Source organism: Halichoerus grypus, chromosome 10, assembly GCF_964656455.1.
Source record: "Halichoerus grypus chromosome 10, mHalGry1.hap1.1, whole genome shotgun sequence".
NCBI lineage: Eukaryota > Metazoa > Chordata > Mammalia > Carnivora > Phocidae > Halichoerus > Halichoerus grypus.
In genome coordinates, this window is record NC_135721.1 from 11,461,741 (window position 1) to 11,483,085 (window position 21,345).

General features: G+C 37.9%; 1 protein-coding gene across 3 annotated transcripts in view; it reads right to left on the reverse strand.

Annotated features, from left to right (window-relative positions):
- NBAS (NBAS subunit of NRZ tethering complex) overlaps window positions 1-21,345 on the reverse strand; it is a 317,946-nt gene that overhangs the window by 208,982 nt on the left and 87,619 nt on the right. For all 3 annotated transcript variants that reach the window (XR_013441601.1, XM_078055983.1, XM_078055984.1), the window contains 2 exons: window positions 18,374-18,478; window positions 17,606-17,742 (listed from right to left, as the gene is read on the reverse strand). Coding sequence is in view for 2 of the 3 variants with exons in the window: in XM_078055983.1 (XP_077912109.1) it covers window positions 17,606-17,742; window positions 18,374-18,478 (242 nt within the window). In the remaining variant the exon portion in view is untranslated. The remainder of the gene's footprint in view (window positions 1-17,605; window positions 17,743-18,373; window positions 18,479-21,345) is intronic.

The window sequence follows — 21,345 nt, forward strand, 5'->3', positions numbered from 1 at the left end:
AATATTATAAGTTCTATTATGTTTGACTATTCTCTCACCAATTATTTCTCACACTAAATTTAAATGTTTTATTTCAAAGAAATTTTATCAAGAATAAACTTACAGAAAGTTCTTTTGTTCATGTTCTATGCCATGGAAACAAAAGGCAAAATAGACTGCGCATTACTACTAATTGCCACCATTTAATGCACTGGTTTTAAGATGTGGAGTTATATTTATTTCTGTTATTTAGCATAGAAGAAAATGTTCTGGTAAATAAAGGACAAGAAATAATAACTTGAGCCCACATGTATACTACACTGTGGTTACCATTACTGAACAAAACACATTGGTCTGAAACTCAGTGGGAAACCAATCAAAACGCTGTTTTCATTCAGAAGGCCAGGCTGGAAAAAAGCTATCTAAAGGCATCACTCCAAGTTCTCTTCTGAACCAACAGGATTCACTCTCATTAATATATGACCTAGAAAATACAGCAGATGAAGGAGGTATTTTGAAACTTAACCCATATTTTCAGATGTTAGCGAAGTATACAAGAGACCAGGGTGAAAATACCACCTCCAGGACTGGACTCTCCTCCCTGCTCCACCAGCTACTTCATCTGTTCTCTGGGACCCAGCTGCTTCATCTATTTAGCAAATACTGTAATATTATCTGCCCCAAATGAAGACAAGACTAGACAAATATTTTCTTGAATTCTAATCCATTATAATTAAGAGTACAGTCTCAGAAGTCTAACCTCTGTGACAGACGCCACCCACACAGCTGTGTAACCTTGAGGGAGTTCTTCAATCGGCCTGTGCCTCAATTTCCCCATTAGTAAAACAAAGAATAACAGTATTAACCTCATTTGGATTTGGGGAGAATGAAGTGAGCACATCTAAAGACTTTAGAGTGGTACCTGATACATAATAAGTGTTCAACCATCATAAAAAGCATCATTATTCCTAACACCAGCAAGACGGTTTTCATGGGGAGTAAAACACAAGATCTATGTAACTGGGTGACATTTCAAGATCTACTTTATGATAAATAGTAACACTATATAAATAATACCAATGATTATTTTTACAAATACCTAGCAACTGCACACCATCCTGAACATATGGTACCTGGCCAACATAATAAGCAGTAATAAGCAGTGATGAGTTGATTTATGGGGTAGAAATAAGCAACAATATCTACAAGGCATCATCTCTCTCCCAAAATGCTTAAAACAAAGTTTGAAAATAAATATTTTACCATCAGCAAAGGATGACCTGATTACTTCTGTGGAGAAAAAAGAACCATCGTGCATTGTTGGTGGGAATGTAAATTGGTGCAGTCAATGTAGAAAACAATATGGAGGTTCCTCAAAACCATATGATCCAGTAATTCCACGACTAGGTATTTACACAAAGAAAATGAAAACACTAATTTGAAAAGATACATGCACCCCTATGTTTACTGCAGCATTATTTACAAGAGCCAAGATATGGAAGCAGCCCAAGTGTCCATCAATGGATGAATGGATAAAGATGATGCGGTGTACATATATACAATGGAATATTACTCAGCCATAAAAAAGGTTGAGATCTTGCCATTGGTGACAACATGGGTGGACCTAGAGGATATTATGCTATGTGAAATAAGTCAGAAAGAAAAAGACAAATACCATATGATTTCATTTATATGTGGAATCTAAAAAACAAATGAGTAAACAAACGAAAAGCAGAAACAGAGCACTTCGTGTTATGCAACTGATGAATTACTGAATCTACATCTGAAACTAATGATGGACTGTATATTGGCTAATTGAATTTAAATTAAAAAAAAAAAAAAGAAACCCATCAACACAGAGAATTGATGGTTACCAGAGGGCAGGTGAGTGGGGGGGGATGAGCAAAATGGGTGAAGGGTAGTGGGAGATATAAACTTCCAGTTATGGAATGAGTAAGTCCCAGGAATAAAAGGCACAGCTAGGGAATACAGTCAATGGTATTATAATAGCATTGAATGATGACAGATGGTAGCTACCCTTGCAGTGAGCATAGATAGCATAAGGTATAGACTTGTCCAATCACTATGTTGTGAAACTAAGACTACCCAGCTGAGACTGCGCTACTCTTGCAGCATTTACCTCACCGTTACTGTGATTATTTGCATACAAGTGATTCAGAGTGGGGGCACTTTACACCCTCAGTACCTAACTTAGAGAAGAGTGTCAGCAAAATGATTCAATCAAGTAATGACTCAGCAAGCTCCTTTTAAAAAGGAAGCATTATATTACTCTAACTTTTAAAAAAAACTCTACAAAAAAAAAAGAGAAAAATTTGCACTTCAGAAACCAAGTTGTATAGTGGCAATAGGAAGAAAAAAATGTGGATTGAGATTTAAAAAGAATTTTTAAAAATTATAAATTCAGCACTTTAACCTCACCTAAATGGATACAAAAGCAGTCTGATTCATGGCATGCATATTTACAACGTTGTCTTTAATTGGCTCAATCAATGTGGTGATCTTTAGAGGAAAAAACAATTAAAACCTTCTGTCATGTTCCTAGATAAAGCTCACCTGACCTTCTTCCACATTACTAAGCTTTGTATGTATTCCCATTAGTGCTGTCACTGCACAGAATTACGGATGGTCCCCAACTTAGAATGGTTCGATTTACAATTTTTTTTACTTTACAATGGCGTGAAAGGGATATGCATTCAGTAGAAACTGTACTTTGAATGCTGAAGTCTGGCCATTTCCTGGGCTAGTGTTACGCGGTATGATACAGTCTTCTGATGTTGGACAGCGCCAACGAGCCCAGCTTCCAGGCAGCCATGCGACCCACCACGAAGGATGAACACCCAATTTACTCACAACGCTTCTGTAATCATGCAACCATTCTGTTTTTCCTTTCAGGACAGTATTCAATAAATTACCTCAGATGCTCACCACTTCATTATAAAATAGGCTTTGTGTTAGATGATTTTGCCCAACTGTAGGCTAGTATTAAGTATTATGAACACGTTTAATGTAGGCTAAGCTATGATATTCAGTAGGTTAGGTGTATTAAATGCACTTTCAACTTAATATTTTCAACAATGGGTTTATCAGGCTATAACCCCATCATAAGTCACGTAAGATATGTACAATTATTTATTTGTGTCTTGCTCCTTTACTAAACTATAAGCTCCTTCAAAGTTTGAGTCATTTTTGTATCTTTAGTGCAATACCTGGCATTCATTTAAACCCCGCTAAATACTTGATGGATAGATGGATGGAGAGATGGACAAAGTGAAGGACTGAATACGAGTAATAAACAAAAACAAACACTAAACCACAGGGTATGTACAGCTCATGATCAATATGCTTTTTCTGTGCCTAAAGATTTAGACAAGGTACTTCAGGGTTTGTTCAAATTTTTCTGTTTTAAAATTTCTGAAATGCGGGGCACCTGGGTGGCTCAGCAGTTAAGCATCTGCCTTCGGCTCAGGTCATGATCCCGGGGTCCTGGGATCCAGCCCCGCATCGGGCTCCCTGCTCGGCGGGAAGCCTGCTTCTCCCTCCCCCACTCCCTGCTCGTGTTCCCTCTCTCACTGTGTCTCTCTCTCTGTCAAATGAATGAATGAACCCGTCTGAAGTGGGCTGTACAGCCTCCCACCGTACGGCACGCCCTCAGCAACCCCGCGGACACTGTACACGCCGCAGACAGCTCCGGGCCTGTGCGCAAGCACGCAGGAGCACAAAGAAAAGCAAACGGTCCGAAGCTTTAGATAAACCAAGAAGCACGAAAGGCGGTTTGCCCTAAGACACTGCTGTGTACGTCTTTTTATAGCCTTTCCATCATGAGTTCTCTGGATCTAGGCCAAATTACACTGCAGACTAACGTACAATCACGACTAAAGAAACGAAAATCCCAGAAATGAAGACAGAGACTCTGACGTCAATTCCACAGGCTGTGGTTGGGAAGACAATGGTCTAAGTATCTGTGGTGCAAGTAATTCTAACACATCTTTCCTGCTGATGAAGTTCAAAACGAAACTGGATATTGTAGGAAAAGAAAGAAAGCAAAGCATTAGAGAATTTGAAGGAAATGGGTCTAATATGTTTTAGTATAGATTCTTACTACATAACCCACACTCATTCCCATAATCAGAAACAGGAAGGACAGGAAGGACACAGGAAAAGGAGAGGGAGTTGACCCTGGAATAAAAACAGACTCCAGATTATTCACAAACAATAATATTTATTATTTATGAAATGCAGAAAAAGGCTGGAAAAAAATGAATTGTAGTAAGACAAGAGCAAGTGGCTAGCACACATGTAAGTGGTGGCCCAGGAAAGAGTGTGTGAATTAAGGAGGGGAGGTGGGGGGAGAAAAAAAATGCTGGGAGAAATAATAGGCATGAATTTCCTAAACTTGGTGTAGATCCAAAGAAGTCAATAAGCAGCAATGAGAATAAACACAAAGAAAACCACATCAAGGTGCATCATAATCCAAGAGCTCAAAACTAGGTATAAAGAAAATCTTAAAAACAAAGAAAATAAGACACATGATGTAAAGAGAAATGGTATGAAAGACAATCAGCCTCATGGAGGATAATGGAAGACGACAGTGGAGCGAAACCTCTGAAGGGTTAAAGGATAAAAGTGACAGCCTAGAATCCTATACTCAGCAAAAGTATTTTCCAAAACAAAGGCAAGATAAAGACTTCTTCAGGCATACAAAAGCAGAGAATGCATCGCCAGCAGACTAGCCCTACAAGAGATGCCAAAGAAAGCCTTTCAGACAAACAAAATTGGTATCAAGATACAAATCTGGACCTACAAAAGGCAATGAACAGCAGTGGAAACAGTAAATACATGTGCAAATATAAAGCACATTTTTAATTTTTCAAAAAGTTACTGATTAAAGCGAAAATGATAAAAATGTATTGGGGAGTTCATAACATATGTAAAAGTTAAATATAGGACAACAATCATTCAAAAGCCAGCAGGGAGAAAAATGGAAAAATACTGTGGTAAGGTTCTTACATTATACATGAAGCTCTACCGTATTATTTGAAGGTAGACTATCGTAAGCTAAAGACACATGCTGTAGACACTAGAGCAACCACCAAAAGAAAAAAAAGGTATAGCTAATAATCCAATAAAGGAAATTAAATGGAATTATAAAAATAGCCAATTCAAAAGAAGGCAGGAAAAGAGAAAAAGGCAAACAATGAATGGAACAAATGATAAACAAATACCAAGATGTCATCTTTGAACTGAACCATACTGAACTGTGCATCATATATAAATAGCCAGAGCATGACAACACAGAGGCAGAGATTACAAGATTAAACAGCAAGATTCAATTACAGTTAACCCGTGAACAACACCGGTTTGAACTATGTGGGTCCATTTATACACAGATTTTTTTCCGATAAATACAATATAGTACTGCAACTGTTTTTTCTTCCTTATGATTTTTTACTAACATTTCCATTTCCCTAGCCTACTTTACTATAAAAATACAGTATATAATACAAACAATATATGTGTTAGTTGATTATTTATGTTACTGGTAAATTCTGGTCAACAATAGGCTATTAGTAGTTAAGCTTTGGGGGAATCAAAAGTTACACGTGGACTTCTGACTGCACAGGGGGGTCAGTGCCCCTGACACCCACGTTGTTCAAGGATCAGCTGTATATTATCTATAAGAAATATACTTTAAATATTAAAAAAAAAAAACAAAATAACAATGTACATCCAGCTTTAGAAAAGTATCCAATTTGAAAGACATCAGAAACCTGAGCTCTGTTGAGAGTAAGAATAGTTACTTATGCTTTTCCAGAGTTTAGGTAAAATAGTCCGCACAAGCCACTCCATTTCTTTCACAGACAAAACTAAGCTGTGGCGTCAGAAGTCAGGGTAGTGGTTCTCTTGGATGAGGTGACTACAAGAAGGTAAACAGGACAGGGGATAAGGGATGCTGACAAAGTCGTTCTTCAACTCGTTCACGAATTCACCAAATTGTACATTTACGGTTTGTTCATTTTCCTGTATATATAATTCAATACAAAGTAAAAATAAAAACTTTAAAATTGCCTTCGAAATAAGGTCCACTGAGCAACTTCTTGATTAATAATCTGGAACCTCAGGTACCCAATTCCAGGAAAGGGGTGCTGTCCCAGATGAGCAATCAAGCATCAGTGTCATCAGGAGGGATATTCCTTATTGTAACTTGACATTTTGTTCATTCATCAGTCTCTTGCAAGCCTACTTAATGCGCCTGAAACTAGAAGAATCTGTGACATGACATGCTTATCAACATGCACCAAGGACATGGTGCTGCCGCCATAGCCACACCCTCGGCTACTCTAACCACTGCCGTACACAGGACGCCACCGCCATGCTCGGAACAGTGGCAGAGGACATCACTCTTAAGTTACTCAAGCGTCACAATACCTCCGCAATGTCCCCATCCCACACATGAAGAAACTCAAGTTTAGAGAAGCTAAGTGACTTCCCAAATGTAACACAGCTAGCAAAGTATCAGGACCAAGACACACCCCGTGTTTTTGATGAAAGTCTTTGCTCTTCCTGGAGTACCACTGTCCTACCGCTTCTCTCCATCAAACAGATGGCAACACCATGTCACGTGATCCCAACATTTACGTATGTCATGGAGTTTTTTCCCTACAGTCATTACATATAGTATCAAAACTTTTGGGATTAAAAATTGGGTATGTTTGGAGGTCAAAACATTTCTTAAAATAATGCATGGACTTTGTGTATGAAATATGAATTTGATTCTTAATAGAATTTTTCTTATTACAAATACAATATTTAAACAGGCTTGTCTATATCAGAAATTGGGAAAGTGTCTCACAGGGTTATTTATATGTTAATTAAATATAGTGTGATAAAGAGATTCACTGCTGTTACAGACAAGTATTTACATATTAATGAAATCTTGACTGGAAAAGACATTGTGTGATCAAGAAGAATTATAGGGACTATTTCCCTAAGGTAATTCAACCATTCAGAAGATGTTATAATCTACTTAAGGATCACATGTTCAGAATTATTGGGCAGGGTACTTAAAGCATGGAGGAAAATGAATAATGAAAGAAAAATCTCATCTCCATGAAAAGAGTTATCATTTGGTACCATAAGGTAATGCTGAATCTAGTAACAGATTTTTAGGAGAGTGCATTAGTTTAAAAAACAAGTACCCTCAAAGAGGTCTTAATTTCAAATAAAATTAGAAACTTCGAACAGCATTAAGCCATATTAAACACATTTGACAACATTACATATATACACTAAAATAACAGTGCAATTAAAATTATTTTTAAAATAACTCCCTATTTCAGCATATATTTCTACTAATGCCTCTCATTTTTTGCCCTGAAAGCAGGATAACAATCCCTTTTCTGTTTATCCCATAAACATGCTGTGAGAATTACATGTGAAACATAAAATTGGTTTGTAAATTAAAAAAAAAAAAAAAGTTCCATACTCAAAAGAGGAAATGAATGAACAAATCAGTACATCTTCATTTCTTTAGTACTTCTCAGAGTACCAAATACATAACAAATATCAGTATCAACATACTTTCCAAAGCCCATAAAAAAATACTGTGAAATAATATTCATTTCCACCTTCTTAATCAAAGAAATTGCCCTAAATGCATTTTGTTGCTTTACATAAATAGAAAGACAAGAACTAACTGAGTCAAGATCTAATGTGCCCATAGCGCCCGGAGACAAGCAAACCAATTATCCCACGGCTAGCCCCAGACCCTGCTCCCAGACAGTTGAGGTGATTAGTTTTTCCTTTCTGATCCAAACACCAGGTTATCCTTGGATTCAGAAACTGCCAACATATCCCGTTTTGTAAAGTACTCTCTATACTCCTCTCACCACAGAAGGCCAAATACTTATTCCAAGTCTAAAATACAAACCAATTTATTGTTCTTTGTTCACAGCAGTTCAGAAATAAACTGCACATATGGGAATTGAATTTTGATTAGGTAACTAATCAACTTTTCAATTCTAAAGGGAAAAGAAACACTTCTATTTTTCTCTTGAGAATCAAACAAGTGAATGCAATGCCCCAATTTTTTCCATAATTATTTCATCATCCAAGCTAGTTTAGGTGATATTTCCATTACAATAATAAAATTACAATGGGAATGACCAACAGAATGACCAACAGAAACTGCTTTTTAATAATTTCAGAGAAGAAAAAAGAAATCTTTATGAACAAGAGTAGGCTACATAAAAACATAAGGAAAAACAGATTCCTGATTGTTTATTGGAAATCCTGTGCATTAATTCATTTCATTTCAACTAACAAATTCACCAGGAACATCTTTTGTCCAGGCGAAGACTGAGTGGGTAAAATAACTTCATGTTAAATATTCAGACGACTCTTTCCTCCTCAAACTTCCCAATACCAAAAATCACACTCAACTTTCAACGTCTAGAGCAAACTTTACCTCTTCCAAGAAGGCTTTCCTGATTTACCTCCTTTGTAACAGACAGTAACCTCTCCCATCTCCAAACCCATCTGTACTCGTCCTATAACATGTATTTTAATTGTATGATAGTTACATCTATACCTAACCTACCTGGTATCTTCTCTACTAGATTCTAATTTACCTGTGGACAGGGACCACATTTGACTCACATCACACAATCTCAAATGCTCCTCCCTCTTCTTTAAACTGTTCTTTCAATGAAAACGAAATAAGATAAAGCAATATAAAAATGCTTTAATCTTTAAATCAGTTTCACAGGTACTCATGATTTGTTATAAACGTCACTTAAAAAAGATTAAAATTCAAAAATCAGCATCTGCTTTGAAAGAAACATTAATATGCTTCTTATGGGAGAGAAACTTCCAGAATATCCTTAAAACTATGAAACTAAGCCACCATTAATTGATTCCAGTACGGTCTTCTGTTGTCTTTCAAGGAGAACAAACAAAAATTTACAGCTCGGAATTAAAAGCTGCTTAGGGTCAACTCTGACTTCAACAAAAAAGGTGGTTCAAATTATTTCTATTAAAAAAAAAAAGATCACCCAGTAATATAAAATATCAGAGCATCAACAATTCAAAACTGCAAGTGTAGTAAAAGTAAACTTCTACCTATCGTTCAGTTGTGACTAAGGGAACAATATCATCTGATTTTCTAAGGATAAATTATTTAGTAATGATTTAAGTTATAAGATAAAATCAATCTGACCAAAATCAAATTTGTCCTACTGGGAATTTTAATAAAACGCATATTGATGTTTTGCTATTTTAAGACATAAATTTTATGTTATTGTAATTATAGAAAAAGTCTCCATGTTTGGCTACTCAAACCCAAGATTTAGAAAACAAAGTGTTAAAGGAGATACTAGAAGTTCCCTTCACTTTGTACACCCTTTCTATCACCAAGAGATGAAGAGGTTTTCCATAGGAAGTTAGGCAATATGGTAACCTTGCATCTCAAACTAGAATTCATCTTCATCCTTTACTTCATTTGGGAACTACTTTTGCAGCATAAATAGAAACATGACCCACAGATGGCAAGCCACTCTAAATCTCATTTAATCGTAATATTAACTTCCCTGAAAGTGTATTATGCCGGGGCACCTGGGTGGCTCAGATGGTTAAGCGTCTGCCTTCAGCTCAGGTCATGATCCCAGGGTCCTGGGATTGAACCCCACATCGGGCTCCTGGCTCAGTGGGGAGCCTGCTTCTCCCTCTCCCTCTGCCTCTCCCCTGCTCATGCTCTCTCTCTCTCTGTGTCTCTGTGTCTCAAATGAATAAATAAAATCTTTAAAAAAATAAAATAAAAAAATTTTTAAAAAGTATATTATGCCAAAAAAAAAAAAAAAAAAAGTATATTATGCCTGCAGGATATTATGCTAAGTGAAATAAAAGAGCCACAAAAAGACAAATACTGCACAATTCCACTTCTGTGAGGCACCTAGAGTAGACAGCTTCAACCAGATACAAAGCAGAATGGTGCTGGTCAGGGGCTGGGTTGAGTGGAAAATGGGGAGTTGTTTAATGGGCAAAGAATTTCAGTTTCACAAGATAAAGAGTTCTGGAAATTGGTTGAACAAGGTGAATGTATTTTCTACTGAACTGTATGCTGAAAAATGGTTAAAATGGTAAATTTGATGTTATGCATTTTTTACAATTAAAATTTTTTCTAAAAAAGTAAAAAGCTTATAATGGTCACATGGTCTTAATGGCCCCCACGCATAACAGAGCCAAAAATATGCAAAGCCAAAAATATGACTTCGAAATGCACAAAAGATATATTCATTCTGAATCGAACTGTTGAAGAACACAATTAGCCTATCACCTTGCTGGATTATCAAGTGGGGCAGAGAGCACCACAAAGAGATTAGAGCCTAGGAAAAGTAGGAATGATTCAGGGTTAGCAAGGGAATAAAATGCCAGGGACAAACATGCGCTACAGTATGCGTGGCACAAAGAGGTCCTGGGTCTGCAGGTCATGGGGAGAAGTGCTTCTGCCAGTCACACAACTTATCATACTGTTTTGCAGTGTTGTTCTAAAGGAACGCAGGTGAAAGTGCTTTCTACTTCTACGATCTAGAAAAAGAGCAGTTTCTAAATAGCCAGGTATGTACTGACATAAGATTAGGCTGACATCCTACATGATCTAAACAACGAATGACTTAACGTCTTTTACCCAGCCTCTTACGATTTTTAGTCTTAATGGGATGTCACATAAATTACCGTGCAGCTGAAGGCAGAGAATGATTAGAAGTCAACAAATAATTCTTACAATCACAAATTCAGAAAAGAAAACAAACGTCTGCAACATTTTATGGTTCACACAAGTACAATCCATCTGCATGTTACAGCACGCTTTTCAAACTTTCAGTCACCAAATAATCTAACTAAACTCAGATATTTACAAGCAACAAACTGCCAAGTTACTATAGTAACAGCTTGTCTAGAACAAGGACAATGCAGTGTTCTGGATATTTGACTTCCATCAACAGAGTTTTACCACTTGTAACTATAAAATACTTTAAATATTGTAATATCCCCGAATACATTAAATAATGCAATCTTTCCTTATTGAATCTGGAAATGATCCAGGAATATAGATATGAGTATCAATTTTCATTATCTAGCAAATATATGTGTCAAAGAATTTCCTGACTGATATATATATACAGCAGAGTTTATTTCCATATATTAAAAATAATGAAATCTAAACACATGTGGTATCCCAGATTGGATTCGGAAACAGAAAAAGGGTATTAGTAGAAAAACTAATTATATCCAAATAAATCTGTCATTTAGTTAACAGTATTGTACAGTCAGTTCTGCTATACTGTTTTGAAGATGCAAATTTGTTCCAGTGATATATACGAGGGAACAACTTGAGCGTAACACAAATTTCACATTTGCTGATGCCCAATTTCATCCAGAAGAAATGTTAGGTGCACACAGAAAACTGAACCCAGCCACGTCGGGTTATACGTGCAGGGACACCCAAACATCTACCAAAGACCTCAGTTTCCAGAGTGTGTTAGGAAGCCCCCATCCACATCTGGTGGCACAACTTTCTACGAATTTCTAACCACCCCTCTTCCTCCATTTCCCAATAACGCAGGAGTGCAACTCTTCCAATACCCACTTCCACATGCAAAGTCTTTCTAAGGGTTTTTTTTTTTAAGGTAAGTGCCATATTTTAGTATTCGCGTGTCTGTTATCCATGTAAAACATGTAAAAATAAGTTAGGACTTTCATTTAGGTTTGTTTCACTGAACAAAGTTTTTGAGTGCTGGACCATTAATCCCACTTTTCCCACCAGCCCTGTGGTTTTCACTGCAAGATTTTGCATAGTCAGTGATTTTTAGGAGTGCGTATGTCATGTTACAGCAGAACTGACTATTCCAGTGACAATTTCTTAGTTTTGACAAATGTGATATGATTATATGGGAAGAAAGGAGAAGCCAAGTGAAGGGCATACAGGAACTCCCTGTATTCTCCCTTCAACTTTTCTATAATTATAAAATTACGCGAATAAGAAGTTTAAAACAGTAAGCATATGAAGTAGATAAAGCCAAGGCCCTACTATAGGATTCTGCATTAACAACTGCTGACACTTACATAGCCTTTATTTGGTGCCAAGCACTGTTCTCAGTGTTTTATATACACTGACTCATTAAACATTCTCACAAGGCTAAGAGGTGGGTGTTACAATCATGCCCATTTTATAGGTGAGAAGACTGAGGTGCATTTAAGAAAAGTTATCCAAAAACACAAACTAGGCTACCTGGCTCTAGAACCGAAGCTCTTACCCCAATGCTACTTCAACAGACAACTGTTCAAAATACAACTTTTTAAACTAGGTTACTTCTGTCATTCTGGAAAGATTCTACAATAGGAAAAGAGGCATAAAAGGAAAAAATAAAATAATCTTTCTAAAACATGCCATAAATATAAAAAATCCCAGAAGTTAAAAAAAAAATCCCTTTTATAAAAACCTCTATTAGCAAAAATTGTGACAGCTAATAAAGATAGTAAGAAATGTCACCTTTGTACTTCAACTAAAACAGTCAACTAGAATATGAAGTATACACATTTTATAGCAATGACAAACTGAGGATAGCTAAGAAAAAGATGTATCGTCTAGGATAGAAAATGTAATTTCAAAGTTTTACAAAACTTGCTCACATTTCATCACTGTCAAACACACATGATAATTTAAGAATGACAATATAAAACACAAAACTAACACATGTCACAGAAGTTTCCCAGCAATCATAATCATCAAATCTGGTTCAAACACAATTGGCTCATCAAACTTTGGGTAAATGCCAAAGCAAAAGTTCTGCCTACAGGATCTCGACATGAGGTAAGTAAAAGGCCACTTTGTTGGCATAACTTACTATTGCTTCCCAAGATATTACATGGCTTGAACTCTAAAATGCAAAACCCTACCTACCCTCCCATGTACACTCTACACAGTGAATACACAAGGCCCTTCCCTTATGGATATGATATTCATTCATTCATTTACTCATTCATTCAACAAATATTTACTGAGTGCCTACAACATGCCAGGCAATCTTCGAAATGCAGCAGGGGCTAAGGAAGGGAAGAACACACCAAGTCCCTGTCCTACTAGAACTGCTATTTTAGCAGGGAAGCAAATAACAAGATAAGTAAACAGAGGGGCGCCTGGGTGGCTCAGTTGGTTAAGCAACGGCCTTTGGCTCAAGTCATGATCCTAGAGTCGCGGGATCGAGTCCCATATCGGGCTCCCTGCTCGGCAGGGAGTCTGCTTCTCCCTCTGACCCTCCCCCCTCTCATGCTCTCTCTCTCTCATTCTCTCTCTCAAATACATAAATAAAATCTTAAAAAAAAAAAGATAAGTCAATAGAACTCAAGCTAAGGTAGGGGTGATAAATGCTAGCAATAAAATAAAGCAGGAAAGGAGGATTTAAAGTGCGGGTAAAATCATAAATAGGATGGCCAAGGGAGATGAGATAAAGTGGAGAAGACACGCAACCGTATGTTATGTTAGGTGTACGTGCTACGAAGAAACACCTGCTAAGGGCAAAAGCAGTGGGAGGGAGCGGAGGCTATGGAAAGAGAGTGGTCAGAGAAGGAGACTGACCTTTGAGAGGAGACTCAGAAGAAGTAAGAGGCCCAGTCACATGAAGATCTGGGAGAAGGGTGCACCAGACAGAGGCACACTGGCCTCGAAAGCCCGATGGCGGGGGCAGGCATGGCACGCGCCAGGGCAGAGAGGCCTGTGGGGTAGGAGGGAGAAAACAGGGGACTGGACACCACTGTCCTAAGGGCAAGCTGAAGACCGTGCAGAGTTCCACAGCCATTCTGCCTTCTGGGAGCTGTACATTTAGAGGTGAGTAGCTGGTTTCAAATCCATTTAACAGATTACTGAAAAGTCATTTCTTGCAAAATACAAGTGGAGGGGCTAACGGGCCGATAAAGCAGGATGAAACAGGCTCGGCTGCTGAGCAGTATATACGCTCGCTCAGAGAAAAAAGGCACGTGTACAGAAAGTTCTACTGTCCTTGAAGGCAGTAAATGAGGAAGAGGGAAGATCATGTTACTAGTTTTCAAACATTGCAACTGAGGAGGCTTTAAAAAAAGGGGGGGGGCAGAAAAGGCTGCAAATGTATTAAGAGTCTTTTCAAACTCTTATTTCCTCCTCAGTTTGAAAGCATGATGCTGTACGCAGGAATTTCTCTTGATGCCTCAAACATACCTGATTAACTCCTGCTAAAGAGGAAGTGTGTTTTCCTCACTTCAGAATCCCTCCCACAGTGCCAGGCACACAGAGAGCGCTCAGCAAACGGTGGGGTGGGGACATGCAGAGGGGCACTCGAGTTCCAACAAGAGACACTTTGTGTTGCTCTGACTTGAAAGTGACTGGAAAATAAATACCAAGTATTCAAAGAAGAATAAATTTCCTCAAAAAGGAAATGATTTCTATAAACAGATCTTATTGATCCACGCATCCATTAGAATAAAACTTGAAGCTGGGGAAGAGAGTCAGGCTTTCACTCTGGGCTACAACAGCACCGGACTCGTGAATTAAGGTCATCAGAGCCTCAGTGAGACACTAATCAGGGTGCCTCCACTGTTAAAGGTAAAAAGTCTATTCTGTTGTACTTCCTTCAGGACTTTGATTTCTCTTATAAATGGACACGAGAGAGCCCTAATTGATCCAGCAAGCAAAACATTTTCAGAGATCGATTACACAAGCACCAGCCTAGGCCATGAGAATCCAAAAATAAGGAGGAGATGGTCTCTACCTTAAAGAGTCAGTGTTGGGTTGAAAGTTGGATGTTTATTAAAAAAGGGAACAAGAGGGAGAAAAGCTGAACTAAAAACGACTAACTAAAATACACTGTAAAGGGGCACCTGGGTGGCTCAGATGGTTAAGCATCTGCCTTCGGCTCAGGTCATGATCTCAGGGGTCCTGGGATCGAGGCCCACATTGGGCTCCCTGCTTGGCGGGAAGCCTGCTTCTCCCTCTCCCTCTACTGTTCTCCCTGCTTGTGCTCTCTCGCTCTGTCAAATAAATAAATAAAAAAATCTTTAAAAAAAATAAAATAAAATAAAATAAAATACACTGTAAAAAGGGTTATACTACAAGAACAAAGAATGATGAAAATATAGGAAAAGGAATAAGTCTATGGAAGACCTCACAAAAGAGGCTATGCCTAAAATAGACCACAGGTTTGCTTTGCAGCCACATAAAATCATAAGAAGACAGAGACAACACTGTTAAAACCTACTGTTGTTCCTCATTCTTTCTAATTAGAGCAAAACTACACTCAATGAGACTTTCTTGAGAAACAAAAATCTTTATTTCCTTAATGTGTTTAAAATGAATATAAAGACTCCTAAGAAATGAGAGTCTTTTCAAAATTTGTCTAAGCAACATATCCCAACACAATGATTCCAAATAACTTTATCTTCTATTACCCTTCGCTATAATAACCCAGTCACATACCAAGCTTCAGGCAGCTGAAGTATTTATCACAATTTAAGTTGGTTACAGCAGCCCCAGTAAAGGAACCATAGGGCATTCAGAGGTAACCCAGCACTGGGCATTGTAAAACTATTTTGCAAACCAGTTCTGAAATCTCAGAAAATCGTATGTTCATCTAAGCAGTCATCAGGAGACAATAACCACAAGTGAACTCAAATCTAAGGACAAACTACTTTTCTTTTTTTTTTAAGATTTTATTTATTTATTTGACAGAGAGAGAGAGAGCACAGATAGTCAGAATGGCAGGCAGAGGGAGAGGGAGAAGCAGGCTCTCCGCTGAGCAGGGAGCCTAATGCGGGGCTCCATCCCAGGGCCCTGGGATCATGACCTGAGCTGAAGGCAGAGGCTTAACTGACTGAGCCACTCAGGCACCCCGAGGACAAACTACTTTAAAAAAAAAAGAACTTTAAGAGACGATAGCCCTCCCCCCCTTTTTTTAAAGAGATAGCCCATTTACATTCAGATTAGATCTATTTTTGCAAAGAGGAAGAGAACAATAAAATTATATTCTAAAATGCCTATAAATATACATTCACAAAATACATTTTACATATCACTATAAGGATATAAAAGAAATTATTTGAAAATGAAAAGAGCACCTCAAGCTTCTTTTTGTTCACTTTTATCATGACAAAGACTTTTTTTTTTTTGGTACTAAGAGTAGTGCAAAATGAGGAATTTAGAACTTATTTTTTGAGCTTCCTGATCTACAACTATAAACAAACAAATATAAGTTGCAAATCTTGGCCGTACTTTATATAGTTACACTACTAAACCTCTGTAAATCTGTTTTCTGTAATAAGAGGAATAATACCAAAAGTGGAAACCAGATATAACTATGTATGAAATACCTACTAATTACTCTATAAATGTTGGCCTTCACCATCAATACCCAAGCCTACAAACAGGATAATGGGTGGAGGTGACAGGAGAGAAATAAGGAAGCTAAATGATCCACTAAATTCCAGTAACATCCCTTAACAGTGTTAAGTTGCCAGTAGCTAAAATTTGTAATAATGATTTCAACTGGAATGGTCATAATCTCTTAGTGTTTTACAGATCACAAGCAGACCTTATACATCTCAATTCACTCGTTACTCAACATATGCAATATGAATAAGCGACACAGGGACTGTCAACTCATGGTAAAGATAAGTAAACTCAAATTCAGAAAGGATATAAATCATGCAAATCAGTGACTGAGCCAATTTACTAGTAGACATAAAAAGTCTCACATTTACTAATCTAGTTCACTCACTGGATGTAAAAGGTCTCCCGGTGAACTCTTGCCTCTGGTCTCATTGCAGTAACGGACAACCAAAGTATCCTTTGCACTCCTCTCGGCTCCCAGGTGCCACTAGGGCCTGGAGCTAATGGCCTACCTACACACTTTGAGCTAGGCACTGAGGCAAATTTATTCTCTTTTCTTCATTCTCAAGAAGAAACATTCTGGCCTCCGCAAGCCCACTGAGTGCTACAATGAGGACCACTGAACTTAGAGTCTATGCCACGTGTCGTGACCCAATTCTCAAATACCTTGAACTGAGATAAAGAGCATCAGTTCAATTAATAATAAAGTGGAACTTTGATTTCCCATTTGTCTTTCTGCCTCTGGAATTTCAAAGGGATAAACGGTTGTTAAGGGAGCCAGGATTCAGACATTCCTGAGTCCTCTGGACCTACGACCTGATATTGTCAGAACTACTTCATTTCTAGAAGATAGATCTAATTCAGATAGTTATCCTAAAAACTGTTCTTAACCAAAAAAACCCACAAAAAAAGAACCATAAAAACATACTGAGCACACCCCAGTAAAATCAGGAGGCCTTCATTAAAAAAATAAAAAGTAAAGTTCATGTTCATTAAGTTAAGGTTATCCTGCTATGCTAGACACATTTTGGCTTTGAGATCATTTAAAAATTAGTTAGAAATAATTTTATAATCAGAAAAAAGTTTAAATAGATTACATTAAAATTAATTTTGTTTATTTCCCAAATTATACAGAACGAAACAAAAAACTGTAATGATTTAGAAAGAAGGTAAAATTCAGTAAACCCAGTCACATACCAAGCTTCAGGCAGCAGAACAGAATATTCATGTGGAGAAGTGGTCTCTGGGAAGTTGGAGAGAATTGCAAGACGATGAGGAAGCAGATCTGATCCATGATAAGTGAACAGAATTTCTAGGGCTTGTACATTACTTTCCTGTACAAACGGCAAGGGGTAAATTTCCACTGTAAACCTTAGAAATAAAGGAATGATTTTGTAGGACAATGTTCAAAAACCTAAAATTAGCTTTTTAGGCAGCTCTGATATAAGGTACTTTGAAATATTTCTAATTCTTCCTAGTCTGCATCACATTTCTCAATCTAGTGCTGTGAAAATTACTTATTTTTAAAATTCAGAATGATGAATAAACATTTTATTTTATGTTATTTATTTGAGAGAGAGAGAGAGAAAGTGTATGAGCAGGGCGAGGGGCAGACGGAGAGGGAGAAATAGACTCCCCGAGGATTCAGGGCTGGATCCCAGGATCCAGAGATCATAACCCGAGCCAAAGTCAGAAGTTTAACCAACTAAGCCACCCAGGCGCCCCCACCTTTTATTTAATTTAATTTAATTTATTTATTTATTTGAGAGAAAGAGAGTGAGAGCAGGGGGAGGGGCAGAGGGACAATGAATAAACATTTTTAAAAATATAATTCCATTTTCTCTACATTAATATTATAACAAAAAATGAAATGATGCTAAACCATGCAATAACATTAACTGCACGGCTCAGAGATTTAGGAAGTATTAATAACCATAATTATTTTATTTACAAAAAAGAAATTACCCGAGCATAAGTTCTTGCTGAGAGAACAATATTCTGATTTCTGAACTTCTTAAAGAATTCAGCATCGTATCTCTGTTCAGATGCATGAGGCACTCCTAGGATTTCCTGAGGGGAAAGAGTGACTTAATAATGAAAAGGCTTTTAAGTACGGCTGACAAGAAAATATTAAAAACCTTTACAACTCTGCCTCCCTAAATAAATAAGCCCTGAATTAATTAAACTATCAACTGTTAACTGAAGTAGTACATCTGCATTCTTGCCTTTATTTTGAAAATGGCTGTATTTATAAATGCTGATAATTAAAAAAAAATTAAGAAGTAAATGAAATAGGCAGTAAAAAATTAATTACAGTAAGACAAACAAAACACACCACCTGCTAAAAACAAATAAACAACCATTATACATAGCTGTGCATTATGAGCACCTGCATCTGTGAGAGAACTTTAGGTTAACTTTACAGCTGCTGGTGATCGATGTACAAGGCAGACTGAACCATTCATTCATTCAATAAATATTTATTGAGTGTCTACTACATGCTAGGGGCACCATGATAGGCAGCAGTGATATAATGAACAAGACATGTTTTCTGCCCTCCAAATTGCTTAAAATCTAGTAGGGAAGACAAACAAGCACACAGGAAGGGTACTATAAAGCTAGTTCGGGGAGGGCAGGGAAGGCTTCCCAGGAGTGGGCCCGAAGCCGGGATGTAAAAGACAAATAGGAGTTAGCCATGGCAACTGCAAGTGAGGATCTGCCCACCGCACTGCATGACATAGGGCTCGTGTCTGTCATGTTTAATGCTAACCCCAGATACCTAGCAGACTGCTTTCCATATAATAAGTAACCAATAATTACTTATTGATTGAATTAATTTACTGAGGTAGGTGAGAGACAAGAATGAGGAGGCGGGGAGGAGGTGAGAGAGGGAGGGTGGATTGTTGAGAAGGTCACTTGCAAATATGTTGGGCTTGCAACTATAGCACATCTAAAAGGAGCCTCCCAGGAGGCAGGTGGATAGACAGGTCAAGAGTTCTGGAGTAAGCTAAGATGAGTCACATATATGCCATTCTATTACTAATACAGAAGTGAATATGATTTCAAGGGAGATTAAGTTGAATGAAAGGAGCCTTAAGGAGCAACATCATTTAAAGGATCAACCAAAAAAAAAAAGGTTGGGAGGTCGTGGAGGGTGAGGGGAGGGCAGGAATCTGCATCTGAAAAGCAAATGAAGGAGCAGCCAAAGAAGTAAGGGGGGAAAAAAGTGTTTAACACATTCTCACAGAAACCAAGAAAGAAAACATTTCAAAAATGTTCTCAGTTCCCTGACTCCTCATCCACAACAATCATTCCCCTTATTCCATCACAGTTACACATCCTACCACCACCCTGGATCTCTATCATCACCAAGAGGGAAGTCTCTGGGACATCTCATGTCAAACACTGGACTCTTGAGCAACTGCTCCCCCACCCCCACTCAACCCAGTACATGGCATTCCAGCAATTCCTCAAAGTCACTGAGACATCCAGTCCCCTGACCCTACCTTTTTCACCTGCTGTCTTTCCTCCAAATCTCTTATCCCTTCCAACCAGTCCCTGGTCCAACATTATAGAGATTTAATAATCCCTTGCTTCTTTCCCTTCATCATATTACCTGGCGAAACCTCATCCTTAGTCCAAGGCAACTATGAACCCTGATTACAAGTTACCAGGAGTCTGAAAAAAATATCACAAAACCAAGCTGACAATTCTCATTTCGAGATCTCAGCACTGTTAGGATCCTGATCCAAATGAACCAACTATAAAACCATTTGTGAGGCAACCAGAGAAATCTGAATGTGAAGTGGATAGCAAATGATATTAGGGAACTGCTACTAATTTTCTTAGAAATAATAGTGTTATTGTGGCTTTTTTTTTTTTAAGTCTTTACCAATTACAGACATATAGGTATTTATGGGTGAAATGGTAAGATGTCTAGGATTTGCTTTAAAACGACTAAGTGAAAGAAAAGGCAAGAGTGGAGAGTAAAAGATACAAGATTGGCAAAATGGTTGAAGCTGGGCAGTGAGTACATCTGGGTTCATTATACTCTTCTCTATACTTTAAGGAAGGTTTGACATTTTATAATTTCAATTCAAATCTGCTGTCCCTCAACGCTACTACATTTCCCTAACAAGTTTTCTCTCCTATTCTGTTAGGAACTTTTCCACAATTCTTTCATTCTTTCCAGACCTCCAACACTCATTCCCGTCTCCATTCTCAACTGAAACTTGCTTCATTTAGTTTTTTAACTGACACTATTAGATGGGCTATCCATTCATTTTCTAACCCACTAAAACTGTACATCTACCTGCATCTATACCAATAGGCTTTTTCTTCCTTCAGCCACAACAGAAAAATTATACACATTTGCTCCCCAAACAGCCCCGAACCCTACTCAAGCTCCAAATCCCCTTTCTCCCGTTTCTATAATCATGCCATTATCTCCTCTTTCTTCTGTTCCATAAATTCCTCCTCACCCTCTACTGCTTCCTTCCCATTAACATACAAACAATACTTCCTCCTTCTATTAAAAAAATAACTCTTAATTTCATATACCCTGTAGCTAACACCATCTTCTTGGCTCCCTTGAAACAAAACTTCCTGAAAGAGCTGTCTACAACTACCGTCTCCACTTACCCACTTCCTGTTCTTTCCTAAGCTCACTCAACCTCTAACAGTTCAATTCCATTCCTTACACAGCATGACAGACCTTTCAAAACGTGGCCAGAAACTCTTCTAACTACCTCTTCTCCCTTCTGCCCCTCCCTCGCAGTCCAGCCCCCACACCAGCTCATTCTGTCAGGAGCACCCCATCTCCTTTCACGCTGCTGGGCCTTTTTTCACACGGCATGCTGATTATCAGGGCAGGCAAATGAATCCAAGAGACCTCGTTATGAGTTCCTGCTTTCTACTTAAGCAAATCACTTTCCTTC